This window comes from Aethalodelphis obliquidens, unplaced genomic scaffold (assembly GCF_003676395.1).
Source record: "Aethalodelphis obliquidens isolate GAN/ISIS:26980383/991018 unplaced genomic scaffold, ASM367639v1 scaffold8, whole genome shotgun sequence".
Lineage (NCBI taxonomy): Eukaryota > Metazoa > Chordata > Mammalia > Artiodactyla > Delphinidae > Aethalodelphis > Aethalodelphis obliquidens.
In genome coordinates, this window is record NW_020837952.1 from 35,897,762 (window position 1) to 35,916,291 (window position 18,530).

The 18,530-nt window shown below is 35.4% G+C and overlaps 1 protein-coding gene across 2 annotated transcripts; it reads right to left on the bottom strand.

Annotated features, from left to right (window-relative positions):
* Nucleotides 1-10,437: 10,437 nt before the first annotated feature.
* On the bottom strand, nucleotides 10,438-17,752 carry LUM (lumican). 2 transcript variants are annotated; one of them, XM_027107173.1, is made up of 3 exons: nucleotides 17,537-17,752; nucleotides 14,244-15,131; nucleotides 10,438-11,262 (listed from the first exon to the last, which is right to left on the bottom strand). In XM_027107173.1, the coding sequence occupies exons 2-3, from the start codon at nucleotides 15,109-15,111 to the stop codon at nucleotides 11,108-11,110; spliced, it is 1,023 nt and encodes a 340-aa protein (XP_026962974.1). In that variant the 5' UTR covers nucleotides 15,112-15,131; nucleotides 17,537-17,752; the 3' UTR covers nucleotides 10,438-11,107. The 2 variants fall into 2 exon arrangements, with proteins under 2 accessions (XP_026962974.1, XP_026962973.1); XM_027107172.1 differs by lacking the exon at nucleotides 17,537-17,752 and adding an exon at nucleotides 15,606-15,705.
* Between the last annotated feature and the right edge of the window lie 778 nt (nucleotides 17,753-18,530).

Consider the following 18,530-nt stretch of genomic DNA (forward strand, 5'->3'; position numbering starts at 1 on the left):
CCAGAGGTCTCTGAGAGTGTCCTCAATTCTTTTCATTTTTTCTTTATTCTGCTCTGCGGTAGTTATTTCCACTGTTTTATCTTCCAGGTCACTTATCCATTCTTCTGCCTCAGTTATTTTCCTATTGATTCCTCCTAGAGAATTTTTAATTTCATTTATTGTGTTGCTCATCATTGTCTGCTCTTTAGTTCTTCTACATCCTTCTTAAAGGTTTTTTGTATTTTCTCCATTCTCTTTCCAATACTTTGGATCATTTTTACTATAATTACTCTGAATTTTATTTCAAGTAGACTGCCTATATACTCTTCATTTGTTTGGTCTGGTGGGTTTTTACCTTGCTTCTTCATCTGCTGCATATTTCTCTGCTTGTCATTTTGCCTAACTTTCTGTGTTTGGGGTCTCCTTTCCACAAGCTGCACGTTCGCATTTCCCGTTGTTTTTGGTGTCTGCCCCCAGTGAGTGCGGTTGGTTCAGTGGGTTGTCTAGAATTCTTGGTGGAGGGGACTGGTGCTTGTGTTCTGGTGGATGAGGCTGGATCTTGTCTTTCTGGTGGGCAGAACCATGTCCAGTGGTGTGTTTTGGGGTGTCTGTGAACTTATTATGACTTTAATCAGCCTCTCTGCTAATGGATGTGGTTGTGTTGTGTCTTGCTAGTTGTTTGGTATGGGGTGTCCAGTACTGTAGCTTGCTGGTCATTGAGTGGAGCTCAGTCTTGGCACCGAGATGGAGATCTCTGGGAGAGCTCTCACTGATTGATATTACATGGGGCATGGAGGTCTCTGGTAGTCCAACGTCCTGAACTTGGCTCTTCTACCTCAGAGGCTCAGGCCTGACAGCTGGCTGCAGCACCACAACCCTGTCAGCCACATGGCTTTTGGGAAGTCTGAGGTCTTCTGCCAGTGTTCAGTAAGTGTTCTGTAGGAGTTGTTCCATATGTTGATGTATTTGTGGGGAGGATGGTGGTCTCCATTTCTTACTCCTCTGCCATCTTGAAGGTCCTTCCTTGCCTATTCTTGATTCATTGCTTTCGCACATAAATTTTAGAATCAGAGTTGAAGTTCACACACACACAAAACTACACTGGAAGTCCATTTTCTTCTTCCATCTATCAATTTTCCTCTAGTGTCTCCCCTGACAAACCTCTACAGGCAAAGCCATCTAGGAACTAGTTTCCAGAGTCCCATATCCAGCATTACAGAATATAAAGAAATGGCACTGGATCTCAGATTCAATCAGCAAATAAATGGTACTTTCTCTTACTCTTTCTAATAATGTATCCATAGACTCTTTCATGTTTTCTAAGCAGTCATATAATCTGCAAAAATTTAGAGTTTTATAATCTTCCAATTCTTAATGCATTCCATTCTTTTTCTATTATGCTGGCAAGTTCTGCCAAGAAACTGTTGAATAGAAGTAATGATAGTGAATATCTTTTCTTTATCCCATATTTTAAAAGAAATCATCCTTATTCAAATTGAATATTTATTACATTAATTTTCAATTCAGTAACATGATTAAAGGCTATAAATTATTCTTAAATTACTAATATCACAGATTCAAACTCATTCTGATATACAATATTTTCACTATTATTTGTATTATATTTTTAGGTCTTTATTCAGATTTCTTCTTTTTGACCCATAAGTGCTTTAGAATTGTTTTCTTAGTTTCCAAATAAATGTGAATTATCTTCTTCATGGTCAACTTCTGATATATTTTGTGAATTGAGAATGGGACCTATTCTTTGAAACTTGTTAAAACAAATTTGGCTTTGTGACCAAATATGAAATCAATTTTTATAAATGCTCTATTTGAACTTGAAAAAGGTATTAATTCTCTAATTTTTGGTTATAGAATATAATATATGTCCATTAAATCAAGGTTGGAAGTTCTAATCTTCTATATCTTTGCTGATTTTTTAATCTTCTTGAATATTAATAATTAAAGGAGTGTTCAAATCTACCACAGTGCTATTAAAGTTTTTCTCTACCCTTCTTTAGTTATATTAATTTTCTATGTTTATTTTGATACTGTTCATTAGTTGCAAATATATTTTAAATTATTATATATTTTTATATTACATTAAACTTTAGGTTGTGATGTTGTGAACCTTCATTGCTAATGATGCATTTTGTCTTCAAGTGTATTTTGTCTGATATGATTAGAGCTATACCAGATCTTTTCCTAATATTTACCCCATATATTTTCCTACCCTTTTACATTTTCCTTTTCTCTTACGGCTAACCATATTGTTTAACTAAAACATTTGGTGTTATTGTGAAAGTTGATATATTGACACAATTCTACCATCTTAACTTTCAATTTCTATCAGTCTCATTTTTTAAAAACTCTTTCTCCTTTGTGTTTTTAAATTTTGATTTATTGAATCTTTGGGTTTTTTAAGTCAATTTTTAAAATACATATTGTTTTTTTAATTTATAGACTCCACTGATTTTGCTTGCTCTTAAAATTTTACCGTACAAAATTACCTTAGGAACAATAAAATAAAATAATATGTTGACCTACTTCTTTAATGATAAAAGGGCTTAAAACATGTTCACCTATCTTACTCTTCCTAATTTACATATGTTTCCTTCTCAACTATATATTTCTACGTCCTTTTAAAAAATTACACAAATTCAACATGATCCTTATAATTTGACACCATGTTTTATTTCTCTAATATTTGTCATTTAATTTGTTTAATTTTTTTCTTACTCTTTAAAAAGTTTTTCTGAGATCAGTTTCCTCCTTGAAGATCATTTTTTGGAATATCCTAAGAGGTAAACTGTACACATCTTTATTTTTAAATAGGTTTTTGAAAACAATTTTCACAAATATATATTATCAGTTATTTACTCTAACTGCTTGAATATATTATGCCATTATCTTCTGGCTTCCATTTTTCTCTTTTTTGTGGAGAAATCTGCTATAATTCTAACTGATGTTCCTTTGTAAGTAGTTTTTCCTTTCTAGATTAATGGATTTATATTTTTTATTACCTCTGAAAAATTCCCTGGTATTATCTTTTAAAATATTTTCTCTCTGCATTTTCTCAATTCTTTCTTTACAGGTCTTCTTTTAGACCTATATTAAAAATAATTATTCTAGTTTCCTTAATTCTAAAACTCACATTTTTTGTTTTCTCTTTATCCCCTTTTGCAGCATTCTATAAACTTTTCCACTTATGTATCTTAAAGGTCATTAATTCTCTCTCTAATTGTATTCAATCTGTTCTGTATTCATGGAAGCTGTTTTTATCAAGTATATCTTTTATTGCTAAAACTCCTTTTTTTTCAATGATTATATATTGCATTTCTAAAATGCGTGCTTCTACTTTCTGTTTCTATGATTTTGACTATTTTAGATATTTCCTATGAGTGGAATCATACTGCATATGTCCTTTTGTGTCTGGCTTATTTTACTTAGCATAATATCCTCAAGGTTCATCCATGTTGTAGCATGTGATAGAATAATCTTCCTTTTTAAGGCTGCAGAATAATCCATTGTATGTATACACCAAATTTTCATAAACCATTCATCTATTGATGAACATTTGGGTTGCTTCCACCTTTTGGCTATTGTGAACAGCGCTGCAATGAATGTGGGTTTGCAAATATCTCTTCAAAATTCTGCTTTGAGTTCTTCTGGATATATACCCCAAGGTAGGATTACTGGATCACATGGTAATCTTATCTTCAATTGTATGAGGATCCTCCATCCTTTTTTCCATAGTGACTGCACCAGTTTACATTTCCATGGACATTGCACAAGGGTTGCAACTTCTCAGCATCTTCAATGACTTTTTTTTTCCTCTTCTTTTGAAAGTGACCATCCTGATGGATATAAAGTAGTATATCATTGTGGTTTTGGTTTTGTATTTCTCTGATGATTAGTGATGTTGAGCATATTTTAATGTGCTTATTTGTTACTTTGTATGTCTTCATTGGAGAAATGTCTATTCTTCTGACCATTTTTAATCAGGTTATTTGGAGTTTTGTTGTTGTTATTGTTGAGTTGTAAAAGTTCCTTTTGTATTATGTGTATTAACCCCTTATCAGATATATGATTTGCAATTATTTTCTTCCATTCCATAGATTGCCTTTTCACTCTGTTGATTGTTTCTTTAGACATGCAAAATCTTTTAATTAGATGTAGTCCCATTGTCTATTTTTAAATCTTGTTATCTGCTTTTATTTCACAATCAAAAATCATTGCCAAATCTAATTACCTTGAAGTTTTTCCCTATGATTTTTCCAGGAGTTTAACAGTTTTAGATTTTATATTTAATCTTTAATCCATTTTCAGTTAAATCTTATATGTGGTGTAAGATAAGAGTACAACTTCATTATTTAGCATGTGGATATTCAGTTTTTTTCAGCACGTTTTGTTGAAGAGACTGTTTTTTCCCCTATTGTGCAGTCTTGGCACCCTTGTCAAAAACTATTTAGCCACTTGTGCAAGGGTTTATTTCTGGGCTCTCTATTCTGTTCCATTGGGCTGTATATCTATTTCTATGGCAGTACCATATAGTTTTAATTATTGTTGCTTTGTAGTATATTTTAAAATCAGGGAGTGTGAGGCCTAAAACTTTATTCCCCTTCAAAATTGCTTTCATGAGTTGAGTCCCTTGAGGAGTCCATACAAAATTTTCATATGTGGTGATTAGTAAAGGCCACTCTAAGCAGATGTCTTTTTTGACAGAGATCAGAGCTAAGTAAGGAAATAAACTGTGTCTGTAACTGGATCACAGGTAGAGACAAATTCAAGAAACCTGGGCCAAGAATAAATTCGGCATGTTCAATGAACAGGGAGACCAGTGTGTTTGGAGAGGAGTGGGTAAGAAGAGTGATAAGGCAACCAGACCTTGAAGGTCATGATAAGGGCTTCAGATTTTAAGTGTGATGAGAAAATATTTCAGCTATCTAAGCTGGGGTAGAACATAATCTGATTAATATTTTTTCAAGACTAATCCTGACTGGTTTGAGAGTAAACTGTAAGATTCCACTTTTGAGTACACTTTGAAATGCGTTAGGAGGTTATTGCCTTAGTTCAAAAGAGAGATGACAGTGGACTGGACCAGTCTTGGCAAACAGTCAGATTTGTGATATATTTTGAAGATGAAGCCAGAAATTAAGTTGACAAATTCACTATGAAGAAATAGATTGATATTCCTATATCCATTATCCCAAGTTTTGAAATAGAGAATGTTCTGTTAAAAATAGACTTTATAGAGAGAACTGGATGAACCCAATGAATTAAAATAAACTGAAATATTTTGCGTAAAGTTAAAGAGACCAAAACAGAAGCAATTGTACTGGAGCTTGCTAGAAAAGGGCTGGGTCAAGATTGACCTCCATGACTTATCCCCTTGTCACTGCAGTGTGATTCCAGTAACCCTATCCAACAATCATATCTTCAGAACTTACCACCAGGCACTGTGTTTTGTCAGGGTGGGAAGAGGGAATTTACAGACACACATATAAACATATCTAAGCTCCTTTTAATTCCATGGGCATCTACCAAGTCAGAACATGTACTCTGACAGTAGAAATCTGTTTTCCAATGAGGGTTACAGCACTTAAAATATGTCTGACCTTACATCTTGGCTTTTCTCCCCTGTTAAGTAGGAATGTACCATATAGGTATTATTTGAGCTAAAATAATACATAAAAAGTATTCCCTAAGGTATCAATACATAATATAATTTAAATAAATATTATTATTACAATTAAGTCTCTTCCGCAGAAAAGCTTTCCTTATCACCCAATCAAAAATCACCACTTCCTCCCCTCCCTCTTATCCCTTCAGGTACTTTATTTTTCTTCATAGCATGTATCACTACCTAACATCAAGTCACAGAGTATGAATTTATCTTCTTTATTGTTTGAATTCCTTATGAACGTCAACTTTGTTAGGGGAGTAATTTGTTGGTCTTGTTCACTACTGAATTCCTGACACTGACGCCATTCCTGGAGTATAGTGGGAGCTCAATAAATATTTATTGAATGAATTAACAGAAAACTTACAGATAGAGGCACAATAGAGGGAACTGTTAGTTCTAGCTCAGAACTTTGATAAAGAATTTTTATTTTTATGATACAGGATTTTCCTATAATGATAAAGTATATTAATTCTGAGGAGGTAAAGAGGGATTTATGGCAAAAGGACAGAGTAGCTTAAGGTGAGTTTGATAGAGTTTGTGTCAGTGTTTCCAAATAGAAGGAGCATAAAGAGATCCCAGGAAGAAAAGACAGAGTTTTCATAGACACCAGAGCAAAACCAGCTGCAAAATGGTAAATATGGTTGCAGCATCAAGTGATTTAACACGGTGCCAGTGGGACCTGGCAAGCCTGGTTAGGGATGAGGCTGTAAAGGTAACCAAGGACCAGATCAAACAGGACATTTGATATCCTAGGTGATTAGTATGCTGTCTTGTGGAGCCTGAGTCTCATCCTGAAAATGATGGTGTATCACTGAATCATTTTAAGCAAGTAAATAATAAAGGACTAGGTTTATATATATTAGAAAAACTCACTCTGGTAACATTGTAGATGATGAAGTTAAGCAAAACATGAGAATCTTTAGAAATCTAGATGAAAATTGAGCAAATTATAAAGTAAAGCAGTGGTAGTGGGAATAGAGAGGGGTTTATTTGAGACATAATTCATAGATAAGGTAGCTAAAGCTCTTGAATATTTTTAAAACATGGAATGTATTCTCTTTTATAGAACAGCAGTTACACTTTAAGGGGACAAGACAAGCATATAGGTGATACTCTTTAGGTCAATCAGAACGTGAAAGAGGAGTTACTACACAGAAAAGTGCAAACCAGGGGTTAACAAAGTGAGCTAAAAATGCATGGGACCTCACTCTTTTTATGTTGCCTAAATTTCTACTTTTCCCTATATGTGTTGTAGTTCAATTTTTTATATCTTATTAGGAAACAAAATCTACTGAATGCATGAGTGAATGAATAAAAATATCTAGCTAGATATTTTAAAGATTCATTTCTGTTTATTTCATATACTTATAGCATGTCTACTTTAAATTTTATAACATTGTTATTTTATATACACCTTTAGTTCACACAAATGAGCATTTTCTTTTACTTGAGAGTAAAATGTTAAACAAGTTTACATGGTTGTTGCAAAATCCAACCAAAGAAAAATCTAAGGCCATCATTATGATAAAATTACTGCTATAGAAAAAACTGGAACCCAAACTTAAAAAATCACAAGGAAAAAAATTCACAGTCCTTTGTAAAACCAACCTTTTAAACTCTCCAGTATTTCTGAAAACAACTATTACCAGTTGGAGAAGTTTTAACTAAGAAATCAACATTCCTCTGGCTCATTTAGCGGTCTGTCTTCCATCTGTAGTTTTGTACTTATTAGGGCATGATAATTCCTCACAAACCTCAAAACCCAAGGACATCATAGTTCTCCTTCAACATAAAAGCATAACTTAGCCTTGATTTTCAAATGGAGATGTTGAAGGACTTTCTCATTTTCCATTCCCCCTGCTCCCCACGTCCCTGTGCCAAATCAGGGTCGATAGTTACGTCTCCATGAATCAATCTTAGTAAAAACTAATAATCCACATGCATCAGTGCTTTAATCCGTTCATGGGGTTGTTTATCCAGAAGGAGACAAAATCAGAATCGTTGTTAGTGAGATAGTCAAGGAAGTTCTTGCTTTAAATTCACCCTGTTTTGACCATTTCCCCTAGGTACCTTCTTGAACATTTAATCAAAGTAAATCCTAAGCCATCTCTCTCGATGGAGTACATTTTCTTGGAGAGAAAGAGCATAGACAGGCAAGAAGTATCTGTGAAGCAACTCTTGAGTTAGTTGGGTGGCAGAAGTGGTACATGTTATCTTCATGAAGTTAGCTTAAATAGATTAGAATACAGGAAAAATATTATTTTTTCTCATGTACATGTACTGCAAACGACATGCTTCTTTCTATTCCGCTTCCCTAGAGAAAAGGACGTTTCTGTTTTTTAACTGTTTGGGATTTCAGTGGCTGGATCACACTAAGTCGGTGTTCTTAAAAATGTGTATTGTTGACCACCAGTATAAGAATCACTTATTCTTATATTCTCTAAAAATGTGGAATCCTATGTTGCATAACTTTTCGGGTCTGTATATCTGGGGTACTGTGTTTGGTAATCTGAATTTAGAAAATCATTTCAACATGCTGATTATACACTTGAAATGTTGGAAAACGTTACCATAGCTGGGGTGGGAGTGGGAGGGATGAGAGAAGAGCAGATAAAGAATCTTCAATATCCTTTCCTCCCTAAGGCTGTCACCATGAGTGAAAGAGCAAACAGTATCTTCTCTTCTCCAGCTCTGCCCTGGAGAGATGGGGTCTGGCCGCTAGAAAGAGGAGCTGTCCCCAAACAGTATCTAACTAGTGTCTTCCTCAGATGCTTCTGCAAGAAGTGTGACTTTGTGCTTAATTTGGTCCTTGTCAACCAAACATTAACTACAAGGGAAATTGCTGTTTTCAGAATTACATAATATACGTGTCACACATCATCCAGTCAGTGCTGTCTTAACTGATAATGGTCCTTTGATGATAGACCATTTTACCACAAGATAGAGTTCACTAAAAATGTTCTGTTAATGTTTTAATTATACTTGAGAGAGATGATGCCCTTCTTTTAGACACATTTGAGACTATATATACGCTCATACAGGGATGAGTATATTTGACTGAACAACATTTGGCTCCATATGCTTTATTGTTAACTAGGTAGGTAGAAGTTATAAATTATATGCCTTACTATTTCCCATTGTATAGAATCATGGATATACTTTTTCTGTATTATAAATTCTAACGTTATGTTACAAATATAGTGGTTTCAATATAAAGTGATATTTTAAATCTCATTTTCTGAAAATTTTATATACATTCAACATTTTCAGTCCTGGGAGTTATCTGCTGTTTTTGCTTACAACCAACTAGTGACTGCTGAGATCTTATAGCTGCTTTTTATTTGATATAATATCACTGCGTATAAATCTGTAAAACCAACAGGAATGGAAATAATGACAAATATCCAAGGAAGTTGTGAGATTTAAATACTGTAATATTGTGATTTATAAGAAATATATATTTGGTCATTCAGATGATCAAAATATATTTCTTATATATATATTTGGTCTTTGTCCAAGGTTTCTGGCTCACAACTCCTAAAGCCTTTGGAACTTCCTGAATAAGAGCAATAAGGTGTCTTTTATTATGTTAATGAGGTGATTTTGGAAAGCTCTTAGGTAACCTAAGGATGGGGGGCTTGTTGCCAAGAGATCCAACGCATGATTAGAGTGTCTGAACTTTCAGTCGCTCTCCCTCACCTCCTGGGAGGGCAGAGGTACTGGAGATTGAGTTCAATTGCCAATGGCCAATGACTGTTTAATCAGTCATGGCTATGAAATGAAGCCTCCATAAAAACCCAAAGGACAAGATTCAGAGAGCTTTCTGATTGGTGAACCTGTGGAGATTTGGGGAGGGTGGCGTGCTTGGAGAGGGCATGGAAGCTCAGCACCCTTTCCCCATACCTTGCCTTGCATCTCTTCAATCTGGCTGTTCCTGAGTTGTATCATTTTATTTCATTTATTTATTTTTGGGGGAGTGCTGCTTTGAGACTAAGTTGCGGCAAGCGGGATCTTTCATTGTGACACATGGGCTTCTCTCTAGTTGTGGTGTGCGCGTTTTTTTTCTCTTCTCTAGCTGTGACACGCAGGCTCCAGGGCATGTGGGCTCTGTAGTTTGCGGCACGCAGGCTCTCTAGTTGAGGCGCGTGGGCTCAGCAGTTGTGGCGCGCAGACTTAGTTGCACAGCAGCATGTGGGAATCTTAGTTCCCCGACCAGGGATCGAACCTGTGTCCCTGCATTGCAAGGTGGATTCTTCACCACGGGACCACCAAGGAAGTCCCCCGTGAGTTGTATCATTTTATAATAAACGAATAATCTAGTGAGTAAAGAGTTTTCCTGTTCTGTGAGCTGCTCCAGCAAATTCCTCAAGTCCAGGACAGGGTCTTGGGAACCTCTGATGTATAGCTTGTTGGTCAGAAGTGGAGGTAACAATCTGGACTTTCAGCTGGCATCTGAAGTGGGGAGGGAGGGCAGTCCTGTAGGACTGAACCCTTAACCTGTACAATCCGACACTATCTCCAGGCACATACTGTCAGAACTGAGTTGAACTGTAGGACACAATTGGGATCTGCACACTTTTAAGTACATATTGTAAGATGTGTTTAAAAACTCTTTACAGGTGGATGCTAGAAGCAAATAATTTAGTTAATTAAAAATTCTATTTAACATAAGTAAAATATGTCAGGCTAGAGATCTTTTTTGAATTCTAATCTATTATTTTATCTATTTTTATAGGAGAGTTATGAATTTCACAAGAAGTCAAACACAGTGATGCCATTTGCTATGTTTTATTTTGCTATTAGCTTGTTAAACATAACATGCAAATAATCAAAAAGAAACATACATATGACTTAGAGTGAAAAATAATTCTAGAAAAGAAAAGTTTCGTTAGGTAAATATATATTCCTAACACTAAAAATATTGCTTTAATTGTATGTGGTTTCATGAATTTTGTCTAATTTGCAAGATCATTTGTCTCAAAATTTACCATCTATTTTTCAGCTAAACAAATTTGAACATTGAGATAATTTGCTTCAAGACAGTAAACACCCATAGGCATGTAATCCATGCTTTTTGGCACATTAAGTTAAGGTTTAGAAATTATAAAACTTGGCTGACTTCCACGAAACCAGTAGAAAGCTTTTCACATCATTTGACAAGAGATAGGAAAAAACCCACTAAATTTACAAATAAAGCATTCATTTTATTGTCTATGTGTGTGTGTGTGTGTGTCTGTATTTTTGATGAAACAGGCCTGCCTTTCATCTTTTCTTTTAAAAAAGTAGTAAAATGTTTACAAAACATTTTCCCTCAGAATTTGAAATGTATGGAAGCAATAAACAGCAACAAAAAATGAATACTAGAAAAACTGACACACAAATAAACATAACCATAAACTGCTGTTCCAGGATATATCTCAGTATAATTGGAATTAGTAGATATCAGTTAACGGTGATCTCATTTGCTACACGTAGACATTCATACATATCCGGTGGCAGACTGGTTTGGGTGATGCGATTGCCATCCAAGCGCAAATGTTTGATCTTGGAGTAGGATAATGGTCCCAGGATCTTACAGAAGCTCTTTACTTCAAACTCTGGAAAATTAAAGAATGAAACACTTCAATCGTTTTTTTTTTCTTTTTAGTACATGGGCTTGAAACCATCATTTTTAAAAACTTTCAAATCTATAATAATATCCAATAAAACTTTTTCCCACTTATTTGATGTATCTTTGAATTTGGAACTACTAAAGGAATATTTCAGACTACCAAATAGCCCAGCAATATTTAGTAAAGAATACTTACGGTAGGTCAGAAGATTTAATGAAATGTTTCAAGGAAGAGAACTTTAAGTTCTTGATTTAGAAATACTTGCTTATAGAAGGACACTCAGTGAATGTGTCATATTGTCTAAGCTTTAGTTTGAAATATTAAGTCTAGCCTGAGGAAACCTAAAATTGGTGCTGTTATATGAGCAATCTCACCGTGTAAGTATTCTGGGTTTTTGCCTCTTAAAATAAAAGGGGTTAAATAAATGAACTCTAAACAGTTTTCCAACAACCGCACTTCATGACAAAGATTCAAAACCCCAAAGCAAAAACCAAATCATGGAATGTCCACCATCTCAGCTCATGCCCTTTTCTTCTGTGGTCAAAAAGCTGCCACAAATGAACAACTGATTTAATTTTTAATGGACACTGAGAAGGTTACTGGATAGCATGGTCTGTGTATGTATATAGAAACTGCCTATGGTTGCCCAAGTGTATTTCAGATTAACCTTATCTGGTCCTGTATCATGTTATTTTCTTTCATTCTTCAACTCTAGCTAACAAAGATTTCAGTGGAAGCCCAAACACACTGCAGTCCTTTCCTCTAAGATGTTGTCTTAAGTAACTCATCTGTCAAATTCCAGGGTTCTTGGTTATGGTATCTGCCTCTGAAGTATGGAACAATGGAAAAAACATGGGTTTAGGTCTATATTAGTTTTTCACCTCTGTCGTTTGCCATCTGAGACATTTATCAGATCTTCTTTTTAGATATATCTATCACACTGTGTGGCATGAAGATTACATTAATTAAGGTATGTAAAGCACTTCACACAGTGCTAGCACATACTTTGTACTAAATAATTATTGGCGTCCTTTTAATTTTTTCTGTTTTCTAAATTGCTTTACACTAGGAAGATCTGTGACTAGCTTAACGCTTAAAGTTGCAAGTTTGAAATATGACAAATTGTTTTTGGCTGGGTATTTCCTAATATTGGAAAAACATTAAGGGACTCTTATTACCTTAAGAGAAGGTGGGCAGTTGGTATGCATAATTATTACGCGGCAAGATAAACTAAGTTGAAGACACACATGCAAAGTCACACGGCAAGAATTCCTGAAATATGTAAACCTAAGTGTCAAGGATAAGGAAGGGAGAAAGGTAACTACTCACTTTCAAATGACTATATGAGCTGGGCATTCGGATTTCAGTCTCAGCTAGGCATGGAGCAGCTGCTGGCATTTCTCGCAGAGTCCATCTGTCCCATCTCCTACATTGGCTCTTCCCTTTTCACTCATACAATGAAAACTGTTTTTTCCACCTTCAAATGCCCTTGCATCTATATCTCTCCCCTTTCTTGTCTCAGAGTAGGAGGTAGTCTTGCTTCTGCAGCTAACCTCCACCCACAAAATCTAATGGATTTCTTCAGCCCTCAAACATCTTACGTCCCATTAGCATTTTGGCCTGAGTATCCTTCCTCCTGACCACAAATGTTTATAATGTGGGACCATATATTGCCACATAGTGAATTTTGCCCTGGAAACAGCTGTAAGGGTTTAGCTCTGATAGCTTGACTGTGTATTATATGACAAACAAACTTTGCAGACACAAGAAAGAACACATGGCATTGCAGAGTTGGCAATCATGGACTCCTTCATGAGAACACCCCAGCCCTACTAGGAGTTACATGAAACTATTGCAGAATTACAGAACTACTATTGCAGAATTATATTAGTAAGGCACACTGAAATTTTTTTTTCAGATGAGTGCCAATATCCTTACCCAGTAGGACAAGGGAACCAACTGTTATAATATAAAGATGTTCAATTTCAATAGATTATTTTAAAATTTCAATAGATTATTATAAAATCATTTACTATGTGAATCAGTGTTTCCCACCTGAGTTTTCATTTTAAAAACTTCATCTGTGAATTATAGGTTTTTTTCTTCTTCCAACTTCCATTAAAGAATAAGGTAGGGATTGGTGAATGTCAATTTCCCATATGAATCTTTATAGCTTAAATTGAAAAATGTCCCAGGAGACCAGAAGAGTACATAAGCAGCTCAAGTGGAATAGGTCAAACTCCCACCCAGTAGATAAATGAAAAATAAACTCTGGAAGTAAGAGAAAGGAAGGAGAAACTGTGGGAAAATCAAATGAGGTGAAGGGTTGTGTATAAGAAAAGGGGCTTTGTAACTCTAGTAAAAAATATTCCAAACCCTTATCATATTCCTCCTTAAACTTTCTCACAGTACTCATAAGAACACCATGAAGACCATACACACCAACCATAACAGTGATAACAGAGATAGATGATGGTCATGATAGCGGAGTAACATGTTGAGTCCCAAGTAAAAATGTCAGAGGAGACCATGAGTGTACACGGGCTGCTCTGGGGACAAGCAGAGGCTCTGTAAAAGCCTCTGCTGGTTGTGGACTTGTTGATTTCTCCCTCAGCTACATCTTGTCAAGAAATAAATGTAGACACAAATCGAAGTCATGAAGGAGGCAAATAATAAACAGATAAAAATCAAGAGATAACACAGCAGGATTAATTAGCCCAGAGTATTACATTTGAAGAAATGAGTGCTTAAATTCTATGACCTTAATGGTTTCTTATCTGGACACTCCAAAGCAAAGCCAGATATTGGATAAATAACTAAGCTAGAATTCTATATTCTAGAGAAATATTTTGTTGGCATTTTCATTTTTTTTAACTGGAGCCAGATGCAGTACTTGTGTCACACAACTTAGGCATTTAAAACCTTGAGGAAACATCAATCAATCATAGGCACAGCTTTCTACTTACTTTCAAGTTCATTGACCTCCAGGTAATAGTTTTCAAGGTTTTCACTGACAGTCGGTATGTTTTTAAGTTTATTATAGGAGAGGTCCAGCTCCAGCAAGGATGATACATTAAAAGAATTTCCAGGTATTCCACTATCAGCCAGTTCATTATGAGACAAACGCAGATACTGCAATCCATTAAAACGCTTGAAATACTCATCAGGGATGTTGCTGATCTTATTGTTGTCTAAGTAGAGAGTTAGAAGAGATACTGGGAGACCAGAAGGCAATTTGGTCATCTGATTGGAGCTCAAGTCAAGGTATTCAAGTGACTTAAGACCTTTAAAAGCAGCTGAAACAGCATCCTCTTTCAGCTGATTGTGTTGAAGGTGGACAAATGTCAGGTTAACCAGTCCATCAAAGGAGCCAAGCTTCGAGATCTTGTTGTTAGTGAGCTGCAGGTCCACCAGAGATTTGGGAAGTGGGCCCACAGATTCTGTCAGATTGTTGTAATTTATATGCAGCTTCTTCAGTTGCTTCAGTTTAGAGAAAACTTTTCCTTTTATCTTGGAATTTTCTAGAAGGTTATGATCTAGAATGAGCCACTGCAGATCAGTTACATTTTCAAAGGCCTTATCATCAATATGGTCAATCTGGTTATTCCTAAGGTAAAGGTACTTGATTCCAACAGGCACCATTGGCACACTTTTCAATTTCAGCTCATCGCAGTACATGGCCGTTGGGTAGCTTTCAGGGCAGTTACATTCTGGTGCACAGTTTGGTGATGATCTCCCATAAATCGATAGGGGGAAATCATAATCCTCATAGTAGTAGCTGCTGCTGGCACAGCCAATTAATGCCAAGAGGAGAGGAAACATACCTAGATTCATTTTGGCAAATGCTTTGAATCCTAAATAAAGTGGAAACATGTATTATTATAAAATAGTATCCTTTCAGGAAAAGTATACTAAGAAGAAAGAAAATGCATTAGCAAATGTGAATTTTATTACTTTATAGTGCTTTTTTTTTTTTTTTTTTTTACTGCACTAATGATGTCTTGTTAATTTGCATTTGAGGAGTAGGTTAAGGACATATGTTTACAACGGATGGGGAAGTGAACAGATTCCAGGGCAGATTGCATTCACATGCGCCCCCTTCTGGGCGAGCCAGGCCTAACTATCCCAGTCAACTTCTCTAGGTCCTTCCTTAATTAAATATCTTCCTGCAAGAGGTTTCTGGGAGGTGCCCATTAACCACCATGTTAGAACACTGCTTCAGAATACCTTCAAAACCAGAAGAAATGAAAACGAGAAGACAGTTGTAAATTGTACCCTCTACCCCACCATTCAACATCATTGAAATGTCTCATTAAGTAGATCCTTACTGAAAACGTGGGCAATCTGTGATGTTGTCTGGAGGAAAGCTGGTCTTCTGTGTGTGTGGAGGGGGCGTGGTGGCAGTCGTGGCATGTTCCTTTAAAAATGTCTTTATGGTTGTTGATTCTGAGGGAGGTGAACAGAAGTCTTGGTGGGGGTGTGTGCATGTTATTTCACCTTTTGTTTAACATTCTATGCTTTTAAGCACATTACAAAACTGTGTTTGAAAATTAATATTTAGTATATTAGGTTTAGTAAAATTAATGTTTACTCATCAAGGAAATGTCACAAACTCTAAACATTTTTTAAACCTACAAAGAGGTCTAACTGGTAGAGAATGAGATTCTTTTCAAAGATTCGAATGAATGTTTTTCTTTCAATCACTCACAATTTGCCTACGTTCTTCATGTCAAAATTTAAGAAGGCAGGGTTTGCTTATCTGGATTTTAGTGCTTTCACTGAATGGAAGTGGGAGAGATGTGGAACTGAGGAAAGTCTGTATTAAACAGTGGCATTAAGAGCCATGTAGGAAAGGATAAATTTGAGAATATAAATTAAAAACAATTTGTAACAGTGATCTTCTCATATGAACCTTTTTCTAAGGAGAGGTTCAAAGAAGTACATTTCAATCGCTTGGGGAAGCACTGGGTCAGCAATTTAGGTAAAGGCAAATAGGATATAACAGTTGGGCTTTTGTAGAATGAGGAGTTATAGCTGAGCAGTTGGTAACTCTGGGAGGGAAATTGTTAATGTGAAGCAGTATCCACATTCCAATGGATACCATAAAATAAAATCTCTTCCTGTGAGAAACATGGTACAAGCTTTTGGATCTAGGTAGTTTGGGATAAGCAGGATTTTCTACTATCAGGAATTTTAAACATCTATGCTTTGCTTTAACTTGGAATTATAAAGCACTTTATTTTAGCAGATGAAACACTCAAAAACGTTGTTAGAGTCACTCTTATAACAGAAATAATGTAGCCAGATTCTTTGTAAATTATTCTCTAAGATTATGATGGAGTCATTTAATTTAGTTGACAGGACTTGGCCATGAGATCTATTACATAGTGCTAATGTAATTATAGGATTCTTTACGAGTTACAATTATGTTAATGTTGTAAAGATTTTTCTTACTTCATTAATAAGCTTCCACCTTAGTTTAATTCAGTATACACTAAACTAGACATGGGAACTATAGTGCGAATAGTAATGGAAAATGCTTCCATATTTTTTGGCAAAGTCAAAACAAGGGCTCTGAATTCAAAGAGAATCTGTAACCGTATAATGACTCCACTATGAAGCAAAACCACGCTTTACTGTCCCCCAGTTTTTTCAAATACCTGTGGCTATGAAGAAAATGCTTTTTTTTCAAAAAGTAAATCATATTTACCAGAATTTCTTTAAAACATGTTCCTGTTTCTTAAGACATACATCCACAATCCAAATCTTTAAAATTAACAAAATAGAAATAAATAATCCTTTAGCTCACATTTTATAACAGCATAAAATGTTTATGGCAAATTATAACAAACTGTAGCAACATACTTGTGGCAAAATATTTTGATGACTGATTGAAATGGCCCTTCTTTGCTCCAAAATTAGGTTCTAACAATACTAACATATTTAACTAATTAGCATGAAATAGCAAACATTTTAAATGCCATACTTTTTCACTGTGTCTAATTTTCTCATTCCAACCTTGAAACTTTTTATAACTTCCTTAGCTAAGTAAGGCATTATAGACTGTATAAAATGTATCTCAAATCCATAAATCATGGAAAGTATATTAAGCAAAATGTGAAAGTAAATGCTCAAAACTGTGGATTTGCTGTTGAATAGCAATTGGCAAAGTTGCTCTGGAATTTTTTCTGTTCCTGTTACAATAAACACCGTCCCAAACAGTCAGCATCCCCAGTGCTATAGTTAAAACAGCACTTACCTTACTGTCTCGACACTGCTTTCGTTAATTCTTAAAGCAGATGCTCTGCTTGGTGGACAAGAATCCACCAATATATGCTGTAAACTCTGTCAGGACGGAACTGGCTGCCAGATTCTTAGTGATACAAGAGCTGAGTGGGGGAAACCCAGCCCAGTCACGCCAGTCTCTGAATGGAGTTATGTCATTGTGGGGATCTTGTGGTGTGGCATGCAAACATTCTGCTCTCTAACGAGGTGCAGGTGGACTTGGTGAGCAAGGACAGCCCAGCTCACTCCCTATGGATTAAGAGAGAGATACATGCTGAACCAGCCCCAATACCATAGCTTTTAATCCCAAATTGAGTACTGCTGCAAATGAGGCATCTCCAGTGATAACATTTCTCTTACAAAGCCCTTTACTTCTATAGCTGTGACAACAATTAAATGTAATTCTCTCAGCTAACTATCATGTTCATATAAAGGTCTCATAAATCAACAGAGTAAACCATTTCAGGAAAATGCAAATGAGCAGACTCAGAAGAATTGAATCATTTTTGCTCATTACTTGTGAAATCTATACTGATTTACTTGGACTCAATTTTTAGCCAAGGGGGAAGCTTACATTAGTTTCTAAAATATTTAAATGCTTCATTTGTACTCTGATACAAGTGATAAGCAACAACATTTCCAGTTTACTTATGTTAAACAGACTTGTTTTATGCTCTTCAGGTCTGGAATCAATCAGTAATATTCTGCCTGTTTCTTATTTTGTGGATTTAATTTAGGAATTCATCCAAAACCTTACTTGGGGAGAGTATTCTATGGCTTATTGCCAAAAAACATAAAAGAACATGAAAGAAATAAATGTGTACTAAAAATATCACAAAGTAATTATTTTTCACTCTGTCTTTGCATGCTAGCAATATTTTTTCAAAACTAAAAATTATGCTAAGTTGTAATCTCCTAAAGGCCTGGTTTGGTGTATCTTTCCTTATCATTTCCTGATGCATGCTTCT

What these genes read in the sequence shown, in the direction of transcription:
- LUM (XM_027107172.1), bottom strand. Translation starts at nt 15,690, where the DNA reads ATGCCACGACTGCCACCACGCCCCCTCCACACACACAGAAGACCAGCT. An exon ending in ACAGATTGCCCACGTTTTCA is followed by an intron (nt 15,132 to 15,605) that starts GTAAGGATCTAC and finishes CACTTTATTTAG; the next exon opens with GATTCAAAGCATTTGCCAAA. An exon ending in GGAGGTCAATGAACTTGAAA is followed by an intron (nt 11,263 to 14,243) that starts GTAAGTAGAAAG and finishes TTAATTTTCCAG; the next exon opens with AGTTTGAAGTAAAGAGCTTC.